We start from the raw sequence: 26,667 nt of genomic DNA on the forward strand, positions 1-26,667 counted from the left end.
AGAATTCTCCATACATATAACTGTCTATATGATTGCATAGATCTTTCTTGTGTTGTTAGTCTTAACTTAAAGTGTCATAGACAATTAACACATTTGCCTTTAATATGTGATTAAAGTATGCATTCAAAAATTACTTCTGTTGTATAAAATGCTATATATTTGATCTGAATGAGTTAGCAACTTTTAAAGGAATCGTTAACCAAAAAACAAAAATTCTGTTATCATTAACTCAAAAGTGTTGTTCCAGACCTCTGTGACTTTCTTTCTTCCTCGAAATACAAAAGGAGATGTTTAGCACAATGCGGCCTCAGTCACCATTCTCGTCCACTGCATATTTTTTCCATACATTGAAAGTGAAGGGTGACTGAGGTTGTCAGTCCCTAACATTCTTCATAATATCTCCATTTATGTTCCATGGAAGAAAGTTATGCAGGTTTGGAACACATGAGGATGATTAAGCTATTATTTATTTATTTATTTATTTATTTATTTATTTTATTTATTTATTCATTGGTGAACTAGAAGGAAGACTCATTGGGCAGGACTGATACACATCTGGTCATGGAATCCAATATAAAGTTTTGTTGTATTACATTTGTGGTCTAAGGTGCTTAGCAGCAGTCATCGAAAAGGTTACACTAATACTTACATGGAAAGCCTTCCAAAACACGTGTACCATCTTTCTGTTCTCAAATTACTCTGCGTAATTTGAGGTCAGAGATAAAAGAATGCCTGAGGTGTATTTTATGCACATAGCAGAGCTGATTTTTTTTTCATAGACAGCCACTCCAACCATGCATCATCATTAGACGAAGATGGCCAAAATTGAAAAGCCATTTCGACTTGCAGTATAGCTTTTAAGAAACATACTTTGCTCTTGGTGCACAGACCTGAAAATAGGGCAAAACAATAGGACTTAAAGACACAGATTGCAGACTTTGCTAATACCTGGTGAGTAAGACCAGAATATTAACCTTACATCATGTTCTACATCGTTGTCAGGTTAATTACTGGACTTGGAGGCACCAGGAGACTGCTGCATTATTTTTAGTGTGACCTTATAGTGAATGTCCTGTCTTATAAACAAAATGAAGTGCTCCACTGATGTGTGTACAACTATGAAGATGGTGGCAGCTTTTCCTGAATAGCAATAACATGATCATTTTAGTGTTCTGTACATAAAGGGACAGTTCATCCAAAAAATTTAAATTATCTCATCCTTTACTCACTTTCATCCCATCCCAGATGTGTATGATTTTCTTCTGCTAAACATAAACAAAGATTTTTAGAAGAATATCGCAGCTCTGTAGGTCCTTTCAATGCAAGTGAATGGTGACCAGACTTTCAAAGCATAAAAATAATCCATACAATTCCAGTGGTTTAATATAGGTGTTCTGAAGTGATGCAATCACTTTGGGTGAGAAACATATTTCTATTTCAATCCTTTTTTACTATAAATTTCCACTTTCAGAATGTGTAAGAAAGTGAAAGTGGAGATTTATCGTAAAAAAGGACTTGAAAATGTATCTGTTTCTTACACACACCTATCATATGGCTTCTGAAGACATGGATTTAACCACTGCAGTCATATGGATTATTTTTATGCTGCCTTTATTTGCTTTTTGGAGCTGCAATGTTTTGGTCACTTGCATTGGGAGGACCAACATAGCTGAAATAGTCTTCTAAACATCTTTATTTGTGTTCAGCAGAAGAAAGAAAGTCATACACATCTGGTTTGGCATGAGGGTGAGTAAATGATGAGAGAATGTTCATTTTTGGGTGAACTATCCCTTTAAAGGTGGTGTTTTTTTAAGTTGTTTTCCACAAAAAGTGTAAACACTGTAGCTTTGTGGCGCTATCATAAAATGTTTCTGTTCATTTGAGCATCATGACCAGCCCAACAAAGTAACATTAGCTCAATCAATAGCGTGAGTTTGGGGCGGGACTATCTGTTTGTCCAGCCAATGGAAGACGAGTGTTCAGGAAGTCTGTATTTAGTTTTATGGTGTTCTAAAACATTTGTTTATTTAAAAAGGGACTCATTTAGGTTGGTTTAGCCAAGATTTGAAATTACACTTCAGAGTTGTACTTTTTAGGAAATTTTATTGCTCAGAGGTTTTTTTTTATTATTATTATTATTATTATTTTTACTTTTATGTAGTTATTTTTCTTCTGAATATCAATATTGTCTCAGATGTTTCTCCTAGAATTCCTTAAGAAAAATTAAAATAGACTATTGACATACAATAAGAGTATAAAGCTATAACATTTAAATAGATAGCATAGCCCAGATAATTGGATTCTTGGAAGAATTTGATATGAAATGCTTAAGTTCATTTGAAATATCTGACATCTAGTTGCAGACTTTGGTATCTGAGCAATATCCTTATGTAATGGAGAAACATCCTGATAAAGTATTTTCTGTATGGGAATTTCTCAGATCAGACTTGTAGAGTTTCCATCATGAGGCTGGTGTTGAAGTACCTGGACAAGATGAGATGTTTCCGAAAACGTTCTGCCATTCCTTTCCTGGTGGCTCTCATTACCTTCTTGCTCTTCATAAACCTCTACATTGAGGATGGATACGTGCTGGTGAGTTCCATTGCTTGTTAAATATACAGTGTGTAAATTACAGAGGTCAATGTATTTACAACATCAGTGGAGCAGATAACAAGACAATAGTGGACTTCACAACAACTTGACTACTGTTATTACATATGTTTTAGCATTAATTATCTCTGTACTGAAATTTATTTTGTTTATACAGTACGCTTTAATTACCAAATGTTGCGTGTAAAGCTGCCGGTGCTGCGCTGTGCATATATAATTATCAGAGCTCACGATGCAGCATGTTTAAAATTTCATGATGTAGAGGCAGTCCAAATGCAAGAGACTCATTTATTATTCATGAGGCCAACTTTATGATAAAAAACTTTGTGATCATAACATGTCGGGTGTGTTTGTCTGTTGAATTATTAAAAAGTTGTACCAATTTTTGACAGTCACTTTTCGAAAACACCCCCATTTAATTAAAATACAAATTTTTTTGTAGAGTGTGAACATTTAATGTGTACTAAAAAGACTGAAGGATAGTAACAATGCTATACTTTAATGCTAGACAAGTGATTTATGGAGTAATACTTTGTGCACAATTAATTATTCAAAGGCCATCATTTGTATTTGATTAGATTATACAAGGGTGGGCAGGAATATTGTGAATTCTAAAAAATAATGACCTGCAGTGTTTATGCTTGGAGATGCAAATGGATTCTAACATCTCATGAACATACACTATACACTAGTATAACATATACTAGTGTAGCCTCTTCTTCTAATGAAGACTCTTTGCAGCTTCACCCCCATCTCATAGGGATTGTTGCTGATCAATTTAGAATCCTGTGACAAGCATACAGGAGACTAATGGACTTGTCTATGGTTGTCATATGTTTCAGGAGGAAGATAAACGTCAGCTGCGAGAGACCTCAATGCATCCTCTGAACTCTGAGCGATATGTTCACACCTTTAAAGATATCACCAATTTTTCTGGAACCATTAATGTGACTTATCGGTACCTTGCTGGAACACCTTTACCACGAAAGAGTAAGAGTTCCTCCACTTGTATGGGTGTTTCTTCTACCCAAGGGCTGATTTTTATTCAAACTAACAGATTTAAACTTTTTTCACATTAAAACTTACTTCTGCATTATTTTTTGTGTTACCTAATTATAGTGAACGTCCTGTCTTACAAACTAATAGAAGTATTTCACTGATTTGTGTACAGCTGTGAGATTGGTAGCAGTTTCTCCTGAATAGTAATGACATGATCATTTTAGTTCCCTTATGACTCAGTACATTTGACATTGTGTGCTAACGCACATGGGGAGTTGTCCTTCCACACGACCTAATTGAAACCTCTCTACAATAACGGCAATATTCTAATATTGGTTATGGTGTTTGAGCCCCACCTTTTTTCTGCAAAGCTGTCCACTATAAAAGCATGTGCGCAAACATCATTTCTCAGAAATGTCTTCCTTCAAGACAGCGATTCATCTCTCGTCTAGAAGCCCTCTACTGCTTCGCCGTCGACTACACGAGTCAGCAGGCAGAATCTTCATGGCAACAAGAAGACTCTCCGCTCCCCTGCAGCGCTCCGACGAACATCACTCCGCCTTACTGCTTGACGCTTCACTGGTGAATGGGCCGCTTCAGCATCCTGATTCTGCGCAGCGCTTCGGCAGGTGTTATGTATCCTTATAAAGCAATTATATATTGTGTATATATATATATATATATATATATATATATATATATATATATATATATATATATATATATTAATAAGAGTCACTTACGTGTTCGCGTCTTTCTAAAGATGGCGTTCCGTAAATGTTCCTTGTGCAAGAGGTATATCCCACAGTCAGATCAGCATGAGAGCTGCATTCTCTGTCTGGGCTGTGCCCATGCAGAGTCAGCTCTCATGATGACAGACTGCCCTCACTGCAAGGGCATGAGTCTCAAGACGCTGTGCTCACGAATCACCCTCATTCTGAGGGACAAATCAGCCTCACGTGCCCTCCCTCCCGCCTCTTCTGTGATACCTGAGGGGTCACACGAGGAAGCACAGCGGGGCCGCGAGGTCAAGCAGGATGAATTTGAGGTGGTCCTCGTGCCGGCACACGCCCTGCAAGCCCCTCAATCTTCATGTAACGCATCTATGCCAATACATTATGTGCGTGATGAGCTCCGGCCCCCCGCAGGAGCACACGGCCTCATCTCGTTTGGCGGTTCTGACGCTGGGGATGATGATGATGTCATGTCTCTCACTGCATCAGGCGAGTGGTCAGTGGATGATGCTGCCACTCCTTCCCCCAGCGAGGGCGAGGAGCGTGTACGCACCACTGACAAGGAGATTACATTAACATTTATTCATTTGGCAGACGCTTTTATCCAAAGTGACTTACAAAAGAGGAGCACATAAGCAAATCATTTTAAGGAGACAGTGGTACGAAAAGTGCCATATTACAAAGTTTCACTAGCATCAGAATAACATTCAAAACAGACTAAAGTGCAACAAGGAATTTTTATTTTTATTTTTTATTTTTAGTGACTGGTTAAGTGCTCATGCAAAAGATGTGTTTTTAGCCATTTTTTGAAGACAGAAAGTGAGTCAGCTTCACGGATGGAGTTGGGAAGGTCATTCCACCAACGTGGTATGATGAAGCCGAAAGTCCGGGATAGTTTTTTGGTGCCTCTTTGTGTTGGTACAACAGGGCGATGTTCCTTAGCTGACCGCAGGCTTCTAGTGGGCGCGTAGCTCTGCAGAAATGATTTTAGGTACGCTGGAGCAGACCCAGTGACTGTTTTGTATGCCAGCATCAGAGCCTTGAACTTGATACGTGCATCAACTAGCAGCCACTGAAGAGAGACAAGGAGTGCTTTAACATGTGCTCTCTTTGGTTGATTAAAGACCAGACGTGCTGCTGCATTCTGGATCATTTGCAGGGGTCTAATTGTACATGCAGGGAGGCCTACAATGAGAGCATTACAGTAATCTAGTCTAGTTATGACAAGTGACTGAACAAGAAGTTGTGTGGCATGTTCAGAGAGGAAGGGTCTTATTTTCCTGATATTGTAAAGTGTAAGTCTACATGATTTTGCGGTCTTTGAGATGTGGTCTGTGAAATTTAGTATGTTATCGATGGTTAACCCTAGATATCTGACCGTTTTGGAAGGCGTTACTGTAGTTGCACCCAGCTGCATGGTGATGTTGTGTTCAACAGCAGGGTTGGCTGGAAAGACAAGGAGTTCGGTCTTGACTGGGTTAAGCTGCAGGTGGTGTTCCTTCATCCAGGCCGAGATGTCTGCCAGGCAGGCAGAGATTCGAGTGGTCACTGTGGTGTCGTTGGGCTGGAAAGACAAGTAGAGTTGCGTGTCATCAGCGTAGCAGTGGTAAGAGAAACCATGTGCCTGAATGATGGGTCCCAGTGATGTTGTGTATATAGAGAAGAGAAGTGGCCCAAGCACTGAGCCCTGAGGTACCCCAGTCAGTAGCTGATGTGACTTGGACACCTCACCTCTCCAGGCTACCTTGAAGGACCTACCTGAGAGATATTAATTAAACCAGTCAAGCACAGTTCCTGTGATGCCCAGCAAAGAGAGGGTGGAGAGTAAGATCTTATGGTTGACTGTGTCAAAGGCTGCAGAAAGGTCCAGTAGAATCAGGACAGATGATCTGGATTCAGCTTTCGCCCATCTCAGCGACTCAGTGACAGACAGCAGGGCAGTCTCGGTGGAGTGTCCACTTTTGAAGCCTGACTGATTGTCATCCAACAGCTTGTTCTGTGAGAGACAGGCAGAGATTTGATTGAAAACTGCCCTTTCAAGTGTTTTTGCCATGAATGGGATGAAAGAGACTGGTCTGTAGTGTTCTATTTGTGTGGGGTTAAGTGCGGGTTTCTTCAGCGGCGGGGTTACTCGAGCCTGCTTAAATGTAGTGGGAAAAGTGCCTGTAAGTAGAGATATGTTAATTATGTGAGTGAGTGCAGGTAAGATGGACAGAGAGATGGCCTGGAGGAGGTGAGAAAGAATGGGGTCAAGGGAACAGGTGGTGGGGTGATTGGAGAGGAGGAGTTTAGAGAACTCAGTGTCAGTCAGAGAAGAGAACATAGAGACAGAGGGGTTGTGTACAGGAGACGGGTGTTTGACAGGTTGAGGTGCTGAGAATGTATAATGTATTATTAGTAAAAAATGTGGCGAAGACATCTGCTGTCAGTGATGTGTCAGGCGGTGGAGGGGGAGGACAGAGAAGTGTGTTGAATGTTCTAAACAATCTGCAAGTGTCTGTGGTGCTGTTGATCTTGCTCTGGTAGTAGGACGTTTTTGCAGATTTAACATTATCTGAAAAAGTTGCAAGCAGAGACTGATACTTACCTAGATCTGCTGGATCTTTAGATTTCCTCCATCTCCTCTCAGCTGCCCTGAGGTCAGTCCTATGTTCACGAAGGACGTCAGAGAGCCAGGGGCTGTGTGGTGTAGTATGTGCTGGCCTTGAGCAAAGAGGACAGATGTTGTCTAGACAGGTTGTTAAAGTAGAGCTTAGTGTGTCTGTGGCAGTGTTTACATCAAGGGTGGAAAATACATTTTGTGTAGGAAGAGAGGTAGAGACAGCAGTGGAAAGGTGAGAGGGTGAAAGGGAACGGAGGTTACGATGAAAGGAAACCAAAGGTGGAGTCTGTTTTAATGTAGATGGGAGAGTCATGTTGAATTGAACAAAGTAGTGATCAGAGACATGTAAAGGAGTAACAAGAATATTTGAGTTGGTACAGTTACGTGTAAAAATGAGGTCCAGCTGGTTGCCCGATCTGTGAGTTGCTGTGGTGCTTAGACTTTCCAAGTCAAATGAGGCCAGAAGAGCATGAAGTTTAGTGGCCTGTGGCTTGCTTTGGTGTATGTTGAAATCACCAAGAACCACAAGTGGCTTACCATCCTCCGGGAAGGAGGACAGCAGGACATCCAACTCCTCAAGAAAGTTTGCCAGCTGACCTGGAGTGCGATAAATGACAACAACATGTATTTTTGTGGGTTGCATTGTAGAAATAGCATGGAATTCAAAAGTAGTATTGTTATATAGAGAAGAGTGTGGTGAAAAAGTCCAGTTGTTATGAATGATCAAACCTGTTCCCCCACCCCTGTGTGTCGAGGGGTGTGAGAGAAGGAGAAGTTGTTGGAGAGAGCAGCAGGTGTTGCTGTATCCTCTGGACGTATCCATGTTTCTGTCAGTGCCAAGATGCTGAGGGTGGACTGTGTGGCAAAGGCTGGAAGGAAGTCAGCTTTGTTCACAGCTGACTGGCAGTTCCAGAGTCCCACTGAGAAAGAGAGCGGAGCAGGTGCTTAAGTGTTATGTGGCCATAGGTTGTGTGGGTTGCGGTTTGTCTTATGTCTATATTGTGTAAATGGTCTGTAACAGATAACAGGGATGTGCTTGAAAGCATATGTTATTCTTGAAGTTGACATGTTAGTATGTACAAGGAAAATAAGAGATAAAATAAAAAGATACTTATGTGCTATGGTGAGTGGTGCATTGTCGGTGTCCTTGCTCGGTGGACTCACACAGGTAGACTCGCTGGTCTTTATACAAGTAGGTCTTCACACGAGGAGGGCTTTACACGAGGGCTACCACCTCCGCTGCCGCTTCCGCGTCAGTATTCACATCAAATATATACACGATGCTAACGAGCCATACAGTGAAAAAAAGCAGGACACGCCTTTATGCTACTTAGCACAAAGCTAGTCACGTGGGCAACCGAAACTACGGGTCGCGCGAGGTGAACAGCATGAGAACAAATGCGACTTCAGTACACCGCAAATAAATTATGCTACACTTTAACAATAAATAATACTCTAAAACAAGTGAAGCACTGTTTATAGACACTAAAAACAAGGATGGTTTTACACACATTGGACAAACAACTCTAAATCTAGCAGTGAATACCCTGGGACAAGTCAAAACAATATAGCACACACACAACAACACACGTTTAAGCGATGCGAGTTCAAGCCAGTAAACAAACAGCACAAGTCTAGCAATGAATACTACTCTACAACAAAGGAAAACAATGAAATAAACACACTTACACGCAACTGAAGACTCTTATAGATAAATCACTTCTCCTGGATATGTTTCGCGTCCTTTCAAGGGCGGTCGAAGAGCTCAATATTGAGTGGTCTCCTCCAGAGGAACCTACACAATCTTGCCTTGATGAATGGTTCCTGCAGTCCGGACACCATCAAGCGACTGCGTCCCGTAGATTTGCCCTGTCCTTTCCTGAAGTTCATAACGAACTGCCAAAATCCTGGCGCGCACCCTATTCAACTCGCCAGCGCAGCGATTTCATCCTCTCTAATGTGGATCACAGGGAAGAAAACCACTAAGCCCAACTACCCCTCTCTGAAGAGGCGGTAGGGGCACATTTCTGCCCAGCGAGTAGTGTGGAACTCACACGCCATTTATCTCTTTAAGCCATGTCGACTAACGTCCACACTGGCTAGAAGAGCATAGCTACTCAGCGGTGGGCCAAACTGGTTCAGCATTCCACGCGATGTTGGTGCTCCAAGTTTTCCAAGCTAAGCTCCTCAAACTAATGGACGAGCAAGGCTACCATCCAGAGACGTTCAAAGAGCTCCGCACCACTACGGACTTAGCGCTGCAAGAAAGTCACTGCACAGGCCATTGGCAAGTCAGTGAGCAACCTGGTGTTTTTGGATCATCAAATCTGGGAAAAGCTGCTCTATTTGATGCTCAGGTGTCTCCAGCCGGCCTTTCCAGAGGCTCTGTGAATAGAATTGCTGAGCACTACGTCACGACTCAGCAACAATCACAGGCTATGAGACATTTTATGCCAAAACGGAGCAGTACTTCATCACAACCGGCTCGCTCCCTAAAAACTACACACCAGCTGCTTCAGCGCCGCCAAATGTCGTGTCGAACCGCTGGTAAAGCCACGCAAGCCGTGGCCCAAATGAAGGCAGCCGCCACAGCGCAAGCCCCATGCTGATGAGAAACACCCCCCCTTCCAACACACAATACTGTTCCCCTCTTCCCCACTGCTGTTTGTCGGGAAAGGAATATTGTTGTTCAAAATGTTGTTCAATATGTTGTTTTCTATGTCTCACATTAATCACATGCAATAAAGTTAGCACATTATGCACAACCGCTTCCCAATGGTGAGCGGCGCATTATATCATGTATGAACATACAAAGATTGTAAAAAGAGTGCAGCGCTCACACGAGACGCTCACAGGTTTTCAATAAAGGGCTTTTCCACTTCAAAGCCCACATATTTTGCACAACCGCAGATTGCACATGCATAAGACACTCACACTGTTTCAATAAAGAGCTTTCCCTCTTCAAAGCCTCACATTATGCGCAACTGCTTCGCAATGGTAAGCGGCATATTATATCATGTTATGAATATACCAGATTGCTCTCTGTCCCATTACGCAGACGCGTGGTGAACTCTTACTGGCATTCCGACTGGGTGCTAAAAAAAAACGATCGTACATGCTTATACGATACAATTTGCACGTCGGCTGCCCCGTTTCAATGGTGTTCTGTCTTTCATAGTTCTGTCCAAAGACGCACTAGTGTTACGAGCCGAAATACACAATCTTCTCGCAAAGAACACGATAGAGGTTGTTTCATATGAATTAATAAGCCTGCTGTCCCTCTGCGCAAATGCATGGCAAGTCCTCACGGACATGTCAGAGCTGGTGTTTACAACGATGAAGTACAGTCTTTAAAAAAACAGATTATGACACACACACAGTGGGATTTACAGCTATTAATTCCATGTTCTGGAGAAGGATGGCGGGCTTCGGCCCATTCTAGTAGCCTAGAGCTACTGGCTGTCTTTCTAGCTTTGAGAGCTTTTCATTCCAGTATTGTGAATAACCACATTCTGATTCGTTCGGACAACACAACAGTATTGGCGTATAAATATTGCCACGATATGCTGGCCAACATATGGCCGGCAAAATGCTAGTATGCACTTCCTCCAGTGTTAATTGCGCTGAAATGGCCCAATCAGCCATGATTTCTGGAAATGATAGAGATGTTTTACAGCTTGCCATGGGAAATACCGCTGAGGAGAGATCTCCTCTCTCAGGCACAAGGCACAATCTGGCATTCCCAGCCCAAGTTGTGGAACCTGCATGTGTGGCCCCTGAAGGGAGCACGCTAAACGTGTCAGAACTGACGCATTCAGTCATGAACACCATTTTACAGGCCAGAGCACCATCCACGAGACGCCTCTATGCGCTAAAATGAAATGTATTCACTGTTTGGTGTCAGAGCTGGTGTTTACAATGATCTAGCACAATCTGTGGTCTGACCACACAATATGCCTGTGTTGCGTCCACAGACTGCGACACACACAGCATATTTACAGCCGTTTATTCCACGTTCTGGAGAAGGACAGCGGGCTTCGGCCCATTCTAGTTCTGAGATGCTTGAATCGCATGCTCGCGACGCTCCTATTCAAAATGTTAACTCAGAAACATTATCGCACATCCGTCCTCAGGACTGATTTGCATCAATAGCTCTGAAGGAAGTGTACTTCATGTATCAATTGCACCGCGTTACAGGTGGCTTTTTAGATTCATGTTCGAGGGGACTGTGTATCAATTTAAAGTCCTTCATTTCAGTCTGTCTCTGGCTCCCCGCATGTTCACAAAATGTATCGATGCAGCAGTCACCTCATTGAAAATGAACGATGTGTGTGTTTTGAATTATCTCATCGATTGGTTATTATTAGCCAATCAGAGGCACTACTGAGCGAACACATTGACTTGCTGCTTTTCCACATTCCATTTTAGCTACACACTAAAATGGAATGTGTTCACTGATTGGTGTCTTTCACATGGCAAAGACCCAGTAAACTGCCCTATACATGAAATTCTCATATTTCTTCAAGAGCGATTAAACACAGGACCCACTCCGTCATGCTCAAAGTTTATGTGGTGAATATATTTGCGTATCACGCACCTGAAACTAGCACCACTATAGGCAAGCATGATTTAATCATAAAGTTTCTTAGAGGAGCAAGACAATTAAATCCACCTTGGCTGGCTACAGTCCCGACTTGGGAATTAACTTTGGTCTTAAAAGCGCTCGCAGGGTCCTCCTTCGACTTTGGACTTGATTTGCAAATGCTCTTCATTAAGACTGCACTACTGCTGGCTCTGGCCTCAGTAAAATGGGTCGTGACTTACATGCACTATCAATTGACAATTCATGTCTGGAGTTTGGCCCCGGTCTTTCAAAAGCCACTGTCAAACTGAGAAAAGGCTATGTGCCTAAGGTTCTAACCACGGCCTTCAGAACACAGGTGGTTCACCTTCAAGCTTTCTTCCCTCCTCCATTTATTTCGGATGAGGAACAATCCTTGCATTTGTTATGTCCTGTGCGGGGGCTACACGCACCCGCCAGTTCAGACTGTCTGATCAGCTCTTGTGTGCTATGGAGGACGCACAAAAGGAATGTCCATCTCCAAGCAAAGACTTTCTCACTGGATTGTTTATGCGATTGCCCTGGCTTGCGAGTCACAGTGTAACTCAACATGGGCATGGATGAACAGTGTGTCTTTACAAGACATGTTTTGCAGCAGGATGGTCTTCTCAAAACACATTCGCAAGGTTTAGAGGTAACGTCTCTCTCTTCACAAGTCCTCTCTGTTTAGAGCACTTGCTATTGCATTTGCCAAACATATACTTATGTCCCTCCCCTTAAGTATGGGCTTCCCATCATTTTACACAACCACCTGCATCAGGCCATTGTAATTTATCGTGAGGTACAAGCACTTTCATTATAAAAATAACTCCCTTCCCGACAGGGTTCGTGAAGGGGTTAATTCATACTATATGACTATAGTTCATATATTCATTCTGAGTGCTCTCCTCCTGGCCAAACATGAGGGTCACTTACTTGCGGCATACTCGTGTCGGTGGCTGTCCCGCGGGACTGCGGCGTCATGTTTCATCGTAAGGGAACATCTCGGTTATGTACGAAACCTCGCTGGCCCCACTACAAGACTCAGAATTCTTCTGTGGTGTGAGCAATGCGCTCCTTGTCAGAAAATTCTGAGGAATGGTGTTTTTGCACCTACTTTTATAGTGGACAACTTCACGCCTAAAAGGGCGGGGCTCAAACACCATAGCGAATATTGCCGTTACTGTAGAGAGGTTTCAATTAGGTTGTGTGGAAGGACAACTCCCCATATGCGTTAGCACGCAGGGTCTCGTTCCCTTCGACTCAGGGAACCGAGGTTATGTACGCAAACGAGACATTTTCTGAAGTAATCGTTGAAGTGTGTATTTTTTGTTTATGTCATTTTGGAATTTTCTCCTCTATCCTATGTACTGTAAGTTAGCCAATGTAAGTTGTTTTTAAGGAAAAGAATAAACACTGTGTGTTTGTGCTGCTATTAAAATATTGTTCTGATTGTTTAAAGGGATTGTTTATAAATAAATTAAAAATGTTAATTTTCTCATTATTTACTCACTGTCATGTAATCCTAGATGTGTATGACTTTCTTTTTTCTATTGAACACAAATATTTTTAGAAGAATAACTCAGCTCTGTAGGTGCATTTCAATTCAAAATTCAAGTGAATGGTGGCCAGAAATTTGAAGGTCCAAAAATCACATAAAGGCAGCATAAAAGTAATCCATTCGACTCCAGTGGTTAAATCTATATCTTCAGAAGCAATACCGTAGATGTGGGTGAGAAGCAGATAAATATTTAAGTCCTTTTTCTACTATCAATCTCCACTTTCACTTTCACATTTTTCTTCTTTTGTTTTTGGTGATTCACATTTTTTATGCATGCCACCTACTGGCAGGTAGAAAAATGTATTGTAAAAAGGACTTAAATATTGATCTGTTTCTTAACTACACTACCGTTCAAAAGTTTAGGGTCACTTACTCATTCTTTCTTTATTTTATTTTATTTTATTTTTTTTTTTATTTTTTTTTCACATTTTAGAATAATAGTAAATTCATCACAACTATGGAATAATAGAAATTATGTTGTGACAAAAAAAAATCCAAAATAAATCAAAACTATGTTATATTTTAGCATCTTCAAAGTGGCCACACTTTGCCTAGATTTTGCAGAAATGTACTCTTGGCATTTTCTCAACCAACTTCTTGAGGTATCACCCTGGGATGCTTTTTAAACAGTATTGAAGGAGTTTCCATCTATATGTTGGGCTTAGTGGCTGCTTTTTTTAAAAATAATATTTTAGTTTTGTAATTAAATTAATATGTTGGCACAATTATATTTTTGTCTGCAAAACTAATTTCAAACATGTAAGCATATGCCTTCAGATCAAAAGGTTTTTAAGATCATGAGAAACATTTCAGGCAAGTGACCCCAAACTTTTGAACGGTAGTGTACACCTATCATATTGCTTCTGAAGATATGGATTTAACCCCTGGATTCGTATGGATTACTTTTATGCTGCCTTTACTTGATTTTTGGACTTTCAAAGTTTTGGCCACTATTCACTTGCATTGTACAGAGCTGAGAAATTCTTCTAAAAATCTTTGTTTGTGTTCATCAGAAGAAAGTCATACACATCTGTGATGGCATGCGGGTGAGTAAATGATGAGAGAATTGTAATTTTTGGGTGAACTATATTTTTAAACATCCCAACCAACCCGACAAAGTAACATTGGCTCAACCAATGGGATGAGTTTGGGGCAGAACTATCTGTTTTGTCTGGTTAATGGCAGACGTATGAATTGTTCAGAAGACCTGTTTGAAAACAAAATTTCAAAATAATTTCAGCTTTAAGTGTTACTATAGTGTTTTCACATCTGAAACATTTGTTTATTTAAAAAACGGGACACATTTAGGTGGATTTAGTGAAGAACTGAAATTCCACTTATTTATTCCAGTTATTCTTTTACCTAACCTGAAAACTCAGAGGAAAATGTATTGCTCTGAGGTTGCTCTTAACTCGAGACTTAATGGAGTTTAATATTTGTTTACAAATAACATATTTCAGCTTTTTTCACATTAAAACTAACTTACAAACTTTTTACCATCATACCATCATCATTTATTTTTGGTACTTTTTCAATGCCAAAAGTGTGAAAATATGATTTAATCATGTGTATTTAGGGTACATAAAATGTAAGTTATGAAATTAGTTTTAGCAAGACAGAAAAGCCTTTTATTAAAAAAATAAAAAGTTTAAAAATGTCATTTCCATCAGCATCATTTCCACCACAGAATTCTATTAAGCACAATACAGAATTTGAGATGCAGTGGAAATGACACTGTGGTGGAATTTTCATGACTCTCAGAGAGAAAGAAAAAAGACAGAAATCACATAAATCTTGTGTGATACATGTATATATATATATATATATATATATATATATATATATATATATATATATATATATATATATACATGGAAAACCCTAATAAGTTCATTGCACTCATTTGATTGAGTAAACTCGTTCCCTCAATTCTATTGAGTAATGGGGTCTCCCAAAACTTGAGTATTTAAGTTCAATTAACTTGGTTTTCAAGTAGAGTGAACTTAACTATTTAAGTTGAGTTACCATCTTAGTTACTGGTGTAACCTCTGTTCCCTATCTGTCACTCACTCGAAGATGTGTCGATGTAGTGACACTAGGGGTCACTCTTGGGAGCCCGAGACACCTCTGGTCTTTGATAAAAGGCCAATGAAAATTGGCGAGTGGTATTTGCATGCCACTCCCCCGAACATACGGGTATAAAAGGAGCAGGTATGCAACCACTCATTCAGATTTTCTCTTCGGAGCCGAACGGTCATGCTCTTTGAACTGAATCCTACTGTTCATTCACCTCTGCTGGATCTGACGGTGCATTTCAGCGGCTTCTCCCTCCTCTGCACTGGTGCTCTGCAGAGAACGCCCCTGGGCACTTTGGCAGAAAAACAAGAGAGTATATTTTCTGAAAGAGCTTTTCCTCCTCTAAAAGAGTATATATTTCTCTAAAATTGTGGCACACACGGAACGTCTTTTTAAAGACCCGTCTTTTTAAAGATGCCTTTCCGATTGTGTGTTATTCCTGGTTATCTCTCAACTTCGGATGGTCATGATCGCTGTCTTTCGTGTCTGGGCGCGACCCACATGGAGGCAGCGTTTGTGGATGGTTCATGTTCTCATTGCGAGAACATGACCATGGCAACGTTGCGGTCGCGGCTTGCTTTCGTAAGAAAGCAAGCCACCCCAGCGGCTCCCCGCCTCGGTCCTTCTACCTACGGGTATGAGGCCAGCGCGGCTAGCACTGGGGGCGATTTGGGGACCCCAATGGGATCGTCTCCGCCGGGTATCCCCCTGCGGACCTCCCATTCCCCAGCACGTTCCTCTGCCTTATGAACGAGCGCACCCAATCAGTGCTGGCTTGTTTGAAGGCATTCAAACAGAAAACAGCGGTTCCACTGAAACTTTTTCAGAGGCTTCTGGGGCATATGGCATCCTCGGTGGTGGCCACCTATGAGGCCTCTTCAGCACTAGCTCCAGACTCGAGTTCCGAGATGGGCATGGCGCCACGGGACACATCGCATGGTCATCACGCCGGTCTGTCACCGTCTTTTCAGCCCTTGGACCGACCTCTCATTTCTATGGGCAGGTGTTCCTCTAGAACTGGTCTCCAAGCGCATCGTGGTCATGACAGACGCCTCCAAAATGGGCTGGGGTGCAGTTTGCAATGGGCACGCAACCGCCGGCCTCTGGACGGGTCCGCGACTGCATTAGCACATCAACTGCCTCGAGTTGTTGGCAATTCTGCTCGTCCTGTGGAGGTTCTGGCCGTTGATCCAGGGCAAGCAAGTGTTAGTTCGGACAGACAACACGGCAATGGTAGCATATGTCAACCGCCAAGGTGGTCTGCGCTCTCGTTGTATGTCACAACTCGCCCACCATCTCCTCCTCTGGAGTCAGCAGCACTTCAAGTCGCTGCGAGCCACTCACATCCCAGGCAACCTCAACACTACAGCGGATGCGCTGTCATGGCAGGTTACCCTAAGGGGGGAGTGGAGACTCCACCCTCAGGTGGTCCAGCTGATTTGGAGTCGATTCGGATGGGCACAGGTGGACCTGTTCACCTCCTAAGAATCCTCCCACTGCCCGCTCTGGTACGCCCTCACCGAGGCTCCCCTCAGCATAGACGCGCTGGCACACAGCAGGCCCCCTGGCCTACGCAAATATGTGTATCCCCCAGTGAGCCAGCTTGCACAGACCCTGTGCAAGGTCAGGGAGGACGAGGAGCAGGTCGTCCTGGTAACACCCTACTGGCCCACCCAGACATGATTCTCGGACCTCACACTCCTCGCGACAGCTCCCCCCTGGCAAATTCCCCTGAGGAAGGACCTTCTTTCTCAGAGACGGGGCACCCTCTGGCACCCACGACCAGACCTCTGGAATCTCCATGTCTGGCCCCTGGACGGGAAACGGAGACACCTGCGGTGGTAGAAACGATCACTCAGGCTAGGGCCCCCTCTACGAGGCGCCTGTATGCCTTTAAGTGGCGTCTGTACGCTAAGTGGTGTTCTACCCGACGCGAAGACCCCCAGAGATGCGCAGTTGGATCAGTGCTTTCCTTCCTGCAGGAGAGGTTGGAAGGGAGGCTGTCCCCTTCCACCTTGAAGGTATATGTTGCCGCCATAGCACAGTCGACGGTAAGTCCTTAGGGAAGCACGACCTGATCATCAGGTTCCTAAAAGGCGCCAGGAGGCTGAATCCCTCCAGACCGTGCCTCGTTCCCTCATGGGACCTCTTTGTAGTTCTTCAGGGTCTACAGAGAGCCCCCTTTGAGCCTTTGCAGTCAGCCGAGCTTAAGGCACTCTAGTTGAAGACTGCCCTCCTGACTGCACTCACTTCCATCAAGAGGGTAGGAGACCTGCAAGCGTTCTCTGTCAGTGAAACGTGCCTGGAGTTCGGTCCGGGTTACTCTCACGTGGTCCTGAGACCCCGACCGGGCTATGTGGCCAAGGTTCCCACCACCCCTTTTAGGGACCAGGTGGTGAACCTGCAAGCGCTGCCCCAGGAGGAGGCAGACCCAGCCCTGTCGTTGCTGTGTCCGGTGCGCGCTTTACGCATCTATTTGGATTGCACACAGAGCTTTAGAATCTCTGAGCAGCTCTTTGTCTGCTTTGGTGCACAGCGGAAAGGAAGCGCTGTTTCCAAGCAGAGGATCACCCACTGGCTCATTGACGCCATAACTATGGCATATCTCGCCCAGGACATGCCGCCCCTGGTAGGGCTACAAGACCATTCTACCCAGGGTGTAGCAGCTTTCTGGGCCCTGGCCAGAGGTGCCTCTCTAACAGACATTTGCAGAGCAGCGGGCTGGGCAACACCCAACACCTTTGCAAGGAACCGGTTTCGTCCCAGGTAGTGGGACACAACACAAGCGGATAAGCCCGGGATAGCCAGCCGGGTGTATCGCTTGCACATAGCGCCTTCCACCTCTTTTTGAGCTGAATACGTGCGCCATTAATTCCCAGTAGTGTTCACAAGTTTGTTCCCTGGTTCACTTCCTCCGAGTCCTGTGGCAGTCGAGTTTTCGGAGAGATTCGCTGCTGGCCCAGTACATGTGCTAACTAAGAGTCCTGTTCTGGGGGAGGTGCTCCGCATGTGGCAGTTCCCTGTAAGGCTAACCCCATGCGATATATATCTTCCGCTAATTCGTTTCCCTGTTGGCAAACTGCGTCTTCCTTGGGCAGAGCCCCTCTGCCCCAGTTTCCATGTTTGTAGTAACTCCTCCCCCATTGGGCAGGATCTACCTTGAAGACTCTCCACATGGTTGGAAAGACCAAGTGACGTATCCTTCCACTTAAATATCTCCCCCCTCTCTTTGGGCGAGGTGTGGTCTCCGCTGTGTCTTCCCCTTGGGAGGGACACCCCCCGACTAGACCTGGTGGCCTAGTCGGATAATCCCCTTCTCTTTTAGGGAGTGGAAAAAAGAGAAGGGGAAAAGAGGCCACGACTGGGTTAAGCCTGTCTCTATCTCTTGGGTAGTCGTCTTGTCCACAAAAAGGGCCGTTCGACACTCATAACTATGTTGGGGGAGGTTACGTGTTGACCTGGTGTGCTGGCTATGAGGCACACAGTAGTCTGCCCACCACACACCACCAGTTCACGTAACACAGTTCAGCCAATTGTGGCGTTTCGTATAGGGACCCCTAGTGTCACTACATTGACACAACATCGAGTGAGTGACAGATAGGGAACGTCATGGTTACTTGTGTAACCTCCATTCCCTGATGGAGGGAACGAAACATTGTGTCCCTCCTGCCACAACGCTGAACTACCCGCTGAAATGGCCGGACCTTATATCGGCTCCTCAGCATAAAACCTGAAAGAGTGGTTGCATACCAGCTCCTTTTATACCCGTATGTCCGGGGGAGTGGCATGCAAATACCACTTGCCAATTTTCATTGGCCTTTTATCAAAGACCTGAGGTGTCTCGGGCTCCCAAGAGTAAACCCTAGTGTCACTACATCGACACAATGTCTCGTTCCCTCCATCAGGGAACGGAGGTTACACAAGTAACCATGACGTTCCCTGATGGAGGGAAGGAGACGTTGTGTAGATGTAGTGACACTAGGGGTTCGCTCTTGAGAGCCCCAATCAGACAATTATTACATCAGTAACCAAGACGTTCCCTGTCTGTCACTCACTTGATGTTGTGTCAATGTAGTGACACTAGGGGTTCCTATACGAAACGCCGCAGGCGCTTAACTGTGTCACGAGGTACGGAGGAGTGGACACAGGCAGGCTGCTGCGTGCCTCGCAGCGAGCGCTTGACCACGTCGTGACCTTCCAGCAAGTTAGGTAAGCCGTCTCCCTGGTCCCAATAAGGGTGGGAGGAGGCACTTAACTGAGGAGGCTACAGGCGGTGGCCTTTTCTGATTTTTGTATTAAGCAATTGCCTGCTGAGCACCTACTAGAATAGCGCTGGGGAAGTGCTCTTCCCTCTCCAGGAGGGAGAGCACTATGGAGACCACATCCTACCAGAGGGAGGTTAACATGTGGAGAATACCTCACATGGACTTACTGATGGGGAAGTTCACATATGGAATGATGCCATTGGGGAGGACCCTATCTATGGGGAGGGTACACAGCAACAGTGGCCGAGGCAGAGCAGAGCTCTGATAAGGGGAAACACAGGGTTCACCTGAGGGGAAACCGAACAGTGGAAATGCATCATGTGGGATTACCGAGGGGGGAATCACCACGTATGGAGCACTGAGCCCAAGTACACGGCCTCACCTGAAAAGGGGAATACCACAAGTACTGGGCCTGGCGGCGTTACTCCTCTGCCAAGTTCGCCACCGAATAATGCTTAAAGAATTAAAGAGGTGTCCAGTGTTCACCAGTTGCGGGGAACTGTTGTGGACAAGATAGTGCACATTATCACCTTAAAAAAGGAGAAAGGCACAATGCAAGCGATACACTCGACCGGCTGCCCGGCCTACGTGTTGTCACCCCGAAACACTCGGGTCGAAACCGGTTCTATGCGCAGGTTTTAGAACCTCGCAAAGGTATTGGGTGTAGCCCAACCCGCTGCTCTGCATATGTCTGCTAGAGAGGCGCCCCTCGCCAGTGCCCAGGAGGACTCAACACTTCTGGTGGAGTGCGTCCGGACTCCCAAAGGGCATGGCAGTTCTTGTGGTTGGTAAACCAGAGAAATGGCATCCACAATCCAATTGGACAACCTTTGTTTGGAGGCAGCTTTCCCCTTCTGCTGCCCTCCAAAGCAGACAAATAGCTGTTCCGAGTGTCTAAAGCCCTGCGTGCAGTCCAGATAGATGCGCAGGGCATGAACTGGACACAGCAATGATAAGGCCGGGTTTTCCTCCTCTGAAGGGAGCACTTGCAGGTTCACCACCTGATCCGGGAAGGAAGTGGTGAGAACTTTGGGCACGTAACCGTCTCCAGGCATTCGCTGGTGACAGAGAGCGCTTGCAAGTCCCCAACCCTATTGATAGAAGTAAGTGCCATCAGAAGGGCCGTCTTCAGCGACAAAGTGCTGAGCTCGGCCTGCTCCAGGGGCTCAAAGAGGGCTCTCTGTAAGGCAGGTAGTACCACAGAGAGATCCCAAGAGGGAACCAGGCGCGGTCTAGGGGGATTCAATCTCCTCACGCATTTGAGGAACCTGGTGATCAAGTCATGCTGCCGTGAGGGTCTCCCATCCAGTGTATCATGATATGCTGCTATAGCATCCACGTACACCTCCAGGGTAGAGGGAGACAGCCATCTCTCAAGCCCCTCCTGAAGGACAACACAGCCCCAACTGCACATCTCTGTGGATCTTCCATAGGAAGTACACCAATTTGTGAAGAGACGCCACTTCAGAGCGTACAGCCACTTCATGGAGGGGGCTCTGGCCTGAGTGATCATGTGTACCACCGCTGGTGGAAGGCCTGCTAGGTCCACCGCGTCCTGTCCAGGAGCCAGACTTGGAGATTCCAGAGGTCTGGCCACAGGTGCCAGAGCATGCCCTGAGTGAGAAGGTCCTGCCTCAGGGGAATGCACCAGGGAGGGGCTACTGCCAGGAGCATCAGGTCTGAGAACCAAGTCCAGTTGGCCAGTACGGTGCAACCATCAGGACTTGTTGCCCGTCCTCCCTGACTTTGCACGTCTGTGCAACGAGGCTCACTGGGGGAAACGCATACTGGCGAAGCCCCCGAGGCCAGCTGTGCGCCAAGGCATCTGTGCCGAGGGGTGCCTCGGACAGGGAGTACCAAAGGGGTCAGTGAGAGGACTCCCGGGAGGAGAACAGGTCCACCTGTGCCTCCCTGAATCTCTCCCAAATTAGCTGGACTGCATGGGGGTGTAGTCTCCATTCTCCATGGAGCATTACCTGCTGTGAGAGCGCATCCGCTGCATGGTTGAGGACGCCCAGAAGGTGAGTGGCTCACAGAGACTTCAACGTCTGCTGACTCCAAAGTCAGTTGATGTGCCATTGTAGGCGGGGCCCTGTCCAGAGCCCTGATACTGCCTGCTCATAACACACGGCACCCCAGCCCGAATTCGAGGCATCCGTCGTGACCACGACATGCCTCGAGACCTGCTCTAAGGAAACACCTGCCCGTAAAAATGCTAGATCTGACCAAGGGCTGAAAGTTTTGCGGCACTGTGGCATGATAGTCATGCGCTGGGTGCCGTGGAACCATGCCGACCTCGGGACTCGAGTCTGTAGCCAGTGCTGGAGCAGTCTCATATGCATCAACCCGAGGGGAAGTACCGCCGCCGAGGATGCCATATGCCCCAGGAGCCTCTGAAATTGTTTCACTGGGACCGCTACCTTCTGCCTGAAGTTTCTCAGGCAGGCTAGCACCAACTGTGCATGCTTGTTCATAAGGTGTGCCATCATGGTGACCGAGTCCAACTCCATACCGAGAAAAGAGATGCTCTGCACAGGAGAGAGCTTGCTCTTTTCCCAGTTGACCTGAAGCGCCAGTCGGCCAAGGTGCCGAAGCACAAGGTCCCTGTGCGCACACAGTAAATCTCGCGAGTGAGCTATGATCAGCCAGTCGTCGAGATAATCGAGGATGCGAATGCCCTTTTCCCTTAGCGGGGTCAGTAACCGCCTCCGCGACTTACTGCCACTTACTGCGGTAAAGACGCGAGGGGACAGGGACAGACCGAAAGGGAGGACCTTGTACTGGTATGCTCATCCCTCGAAGGCAAACCGAAGAAAGGGTCTGTGTCGAGGAATGATTGATAAGTGAAAGTACGTGTCCTTCAGGTCAATGGTTGCGAACCAATCCTGATGTTGTACAGACGTTAGGATGCGCTTCTGCGTCAACATCTTGAACAGAAGCCTGTGTAAGGCTCTGTTCAAGGCACGCAGATCCAGGATTGAGTGCAACTCTGATAAAATAAGGGCTGTAAAAGCCCTTGTGCGACTTGGCTAAGGGGACGGGTTCTATCGCTCCGCCCAAAGGACAGAGGCATCCTCGCCTCGCGCCATGGTGGAGAGGATGCCACTGAACCTGGGCAGTCGTCTGGCAAACTGGATCGGGTAGCCGAGCTGGATCGTCCTGATGAGCCATCGCGATGGGCTGGAAAGCGTTAACCAGGGTTCTAGCCTTTGCGCTAACGGCATCAGTGGGACGGAGTGGGTGGTTCACGGCAAGGCAGAGCAGACGCCCCACCGGGAAGATCGTCCGGGGGAGGCGTGCTGCCCCACGAGCCCGCAACGGTGGCCGGTGGCTGGGGTGGGCGGGCGGCCCCAAGAACCACCATACTTACCTGTTTGCAGGCTTTATTTCAACGTAAAACAAAGGAACTCGAGATACTCGCGTCCGCTCATTGACCGGAAAGACTTCCAGTGCCTGGCCATTGCAAGCATTGGAGAATGACCCAGGGAATGAGGAAACTGCTCTTTTCTTGACAATTTTTGTGCCGGGGCCAGAAGGCACCCGGTGATGTTACGAAGTTACTCACCTCGTGCTGGCCCAGGGGCAGAAGTGGGGCCTGTGCATACCTCTGGGTCAGGCCAGTCAACAAGAGTTGCCTCATCCCAGGGTCGCCTGTCTCAGGACCGCTTCAAGGCCCATCCAGGGTTCTTGGCGGTCGGCTGACGGGCAGGTGGCGCCGCCTTCCTGTGGGAGGATCTTCTTCTCAGAGGCCGGCATACGGGCTTCAAAGATGGGGGAGCCGGGGTCAACACCGCAGGAGGACGGCCCTGGCGAGAGACAAATGAGGTGCGGGACTTCGGAGTCCTGTAGGCGGCCGAGTCGCGCCACAGCAAGATATGTTTGATGGCCTCCATCTACTTCTTCACCGTCGAGAACTGATGGGCGAAGTCCTCGACAGTGTCGCCAAAAAGCCCCCCCTTAGGAGATGGGCGCATCGAGAAAGCAAACCTTCTCGGCGTCATGCATCTCCGCAAGGTTGAGCCACAGGTGCCGTTCTTGGACCACCAAGGTGGAATTCGTCCAGCCTAGGGTGCGGGCCGTGACTTTCGTCACCCATAGAGCGAGGTTGGTCACGGCACAAAGCCGCGCTCTACCTGGGGCTCTACCTATCCCTTAGCCGCTCCACCATTGAGGGTAGTTAAGGTGGACGAGCCGAGGAAGCATGTACAGGCAGAGAAAGGTGCTTTCCACGACTTCGTGAGTTCCTCGTGCACTTCTGGGAAGAAGGGCACCGGGGCGGGGTGTGGCCGTGAGTCACGTTCTGAACCCAGAAACCAATCATCCAGCCATGAATGCTCAGGGCAGGGGTAGAGGGTTCCACTCAAACCCGATGTTCGCGGCAACCCGGGCAAGCATGGCTGCCAACTCATCGTCCGCCTCATCCTGAGCTTTACCTCCCGAGAGCGGGAGCTCAGAAGATTCTTCTGCTTCCAAAAGTAGAAGCCCACCCTCCGACGCTGCGACCAATAACTCATCCTCATCACGAGCCACGAACGAAAATCCTCCCTGAGGTGGATGCCTCACTCATGAACTCTACCGGGCAGAATGAGCGTGCTGGGGAATGGGAGGTCTGCGGAGACTGAGCCGGCAGAAACACTCCCATATCCACATCCAGATCGCATGCGGTGCTCGTTGACACAGCCACCTGAGTTTCAACCCAGGACAGACCGGGTCAGGAAGCAGCCACGGTGGCTCTCTGCTTCACGAAGAAGGAAGAGAGCCATGACTGCAACGTTCTCATGGGCATGTTCTCGCAGTGAGAACATGACCCCTCCACAAAAGCTGCCTCGGCATGCTGGCGACCCAAGCATTCGAGACAGATTTCGTGGCCATCCGGTGGGGAGAGATAACGGCCACACCCAGCAGCACAAAGGCAAAAGGACATCTTTAAAATGAGGCCAATCATTTGTGCAAGCTCTTTTAGAGAAAATATACTCTTTTAAAATATACTCTTTTAACACCTGTGGACTCAGCCCCCAAAGCACCCAGGGGAAGCACAACACTCGACCGTGTGAGGGTGACCGCTGATATGCACCGTAATTCCAACAGCGATAGCAAGGTGACAGGATGAACACACACATGTGCTCGGCCCCGAAGAACAAGTCTGAATGAGTGGTGCATGCCATCTCCTTTTATACCCGTATGTCCGGGGCGGAAAGTGCCATGCAAATTCCACTCGCCAATTTTCATTGGCCTTTTCTGAATAAAGCAAATGTGATTGGGGCTCTGAAGAGCGAATCCCTAGTGTCACTACATCAACACAACGTTGAGTGAGTGACAGACTCACATGCAAGTAGACTTTAAATATTTCTACTGTTGTACATTTTAATTGAATTGATTCCATTTTAGATCAAACAACAGCACAGCTCAAATAAAGATGATAACTAGTTTTAGGTCAGTTATTAAATAATTCTTTACAGAAATGCATATATGCACTTCAGCTGCACATGCACAAAGAGAACTGAGATAGAGTGACCAGGGTCCAACTTGACCAAAGAGACACAGATCACCCTAATGGTGACATTACACCAAACAACTATTTGCAACAAAGCATAAATAATACAACAATAGAGCTAAAACATCTATGAATTCTTAATAACAATTATTTAATTTCCCCAATCTGTTCCCTCTGACCAACAAAACATAATTCAAGCAGCAAAGGATTGTGGGTATTCCCCGTAGCCTCAATTTTGTACTAAGTAGTTTGAGTTATTAACACTTCAAATCTTAAGTCTATGGATTTTTAAGAAAAATAAGTTCAATGAACTTAAATATTTGAGTTATGAGACCAAAACTTGACATTTCAAGTAATAAGACAACTTGATTTTTACAGTAATGATAACTTTAGGGTTTGCAGTGTACAAATTAAAGGTAAAGTATGTCATTTCTGTGCTACTAGTGGCACCAAACAGAATTACACAAATAGATATGTTTTCAAACAACAGTTGCCAACACCCCTTAGACTCATGATGCCCTTTCACCGATCTGATTCCCTATAAACAAATAGGCCATACTAAATAAAAGATGATAAACATTTAATGTGGTGCTAAACAAGACACTTTAACATATACACACTGGACAGAAAGTGTGGCAGAGGAATCGGGTCATCCGAAAATGCGAGGGATCAAGCATATGAAGTAGGATGGTTCTTCTGGTAACTAGTAAGCGTAACGAGACATATTCAGAGTATCTTACAAATTTATCTGAAGCTCGACAGTAATGAGATAACTTGTGTGACAATACCTTGAGTGTAGCTTACCTGTCGAGAAGCAACTCGGCAAGTTTGGCGTCTCCATTGACCCCCAAATGTCCCTCAAAGTCCTCCACCTTGTAAATGTGGCACCAATGTATACTCTTGTTTTACTCCGTTCTCTGTCTCCATGTCTTTTAGCAAGTCCTAGAATTTTGGCGAAACTAAATTTCTTTTTTTCTGGTACACATCTATCATGGATTTTCATATTCTCCTGGCTGAACAGCTAACTACAAGTAGCCAAGGCCCAAATTCACGGTATAGGTTGAACTAGAAAGGAATGAGTGGGGCTAAGCAGGCCGCTCAAAATATAAACATTAATGTTTTGATAGTGCCTGGGAAGCTCAGTGTTTATAATTTTGGGGGAAATAAACCCACGAATGGCTTACTTATAATTGTCAATGACGTATTTTGACATAAAAAAGTAACATACTTCACCTTTTTCTTTTTTCTTTTTTTTTTTTCTCCCCAATTTGGAATGCCCAATTCCCAATGCACTCTAAGTCCTCATGGTGGTGTAGTGACGAATCTCAGTTGCCTCCACATCTGAGATCGTCAATCCACACATCTTATCACGTGGCTTGTTGAGCACATTACCGCGGAGACATAGCGCATGTGGAGGCTTCACACCATCCACCGCAGCATCCACGCACAACTCACCACGTGCCCCACCGAGAGCAAACCACATTATAGTGACCACAAGGAGGTTACCCCATGTGACTCTACCCTCCCTAGCAACCAGGCCAATTTGGTTGCTTAGGAGACCTGGCTGGAGTCACTCAGAATGCCCTGGGATTCGAGCTCACAAACTCCAGGGGTGGTAGTCAGCATCTTTACTCACTTTTATTTAAAGGTGAAGAATGGGGGGCCTGGGTAGCTCCAGGCCCCCCATTCTTCACCTTTAAATAAACTAGTGACAGTGTGAAAAATG

General features: G+C 45.8%; 1 protein-coding gene across 3 annotated transcripts in view; it reads left to right on the plus strand.

Annotated features, from left to right (window-relative positions):
• LOC127456399 (alpha-1,3-mannosyl-glycoprotein 4-beta-N-acetylglucosaminyltransferase C-like) overlaps positions 1–26,667 on the plus strand; it is a 228,290-nt gene that overhangs the window by 198,222 nt on the left and 3,401 nt on the right. For all 3 annotated transcript variants that reach the window (XM_051724867.1, XM_051724866.1, XM_051724869.1), the window contains 2 exons: positions 2,441–2,592; positions 3,453–3,600. In XM_051724867.1, coding sequence (XP_051580827.1) covers positions 2,441–2,592; positions 3,453–3,600 — 300 coding nt within the window. The remainder of the gene's footprint in view (positions 1–2,440; positions 2,593–3,452; positions 3,601–26,667) is intronic.

Source organism: Myxocyprinus asiaticus, chromosome 18 (assembly GCF_019703515.2).
Source record: "Myxocyprinus asiaticus isolate MX2 ecotype Aquarium Trade chromosome 18, UBuf_Myxa_2, whole genome shotgun sequence".
NCBI classification, from domain to species: Eukaryota; Metazoa; Chordata; class Actinopteri; order Cypriniformes; family Catostomidae; genus Myxocyprinus; species Myxocyprinus asiaticus.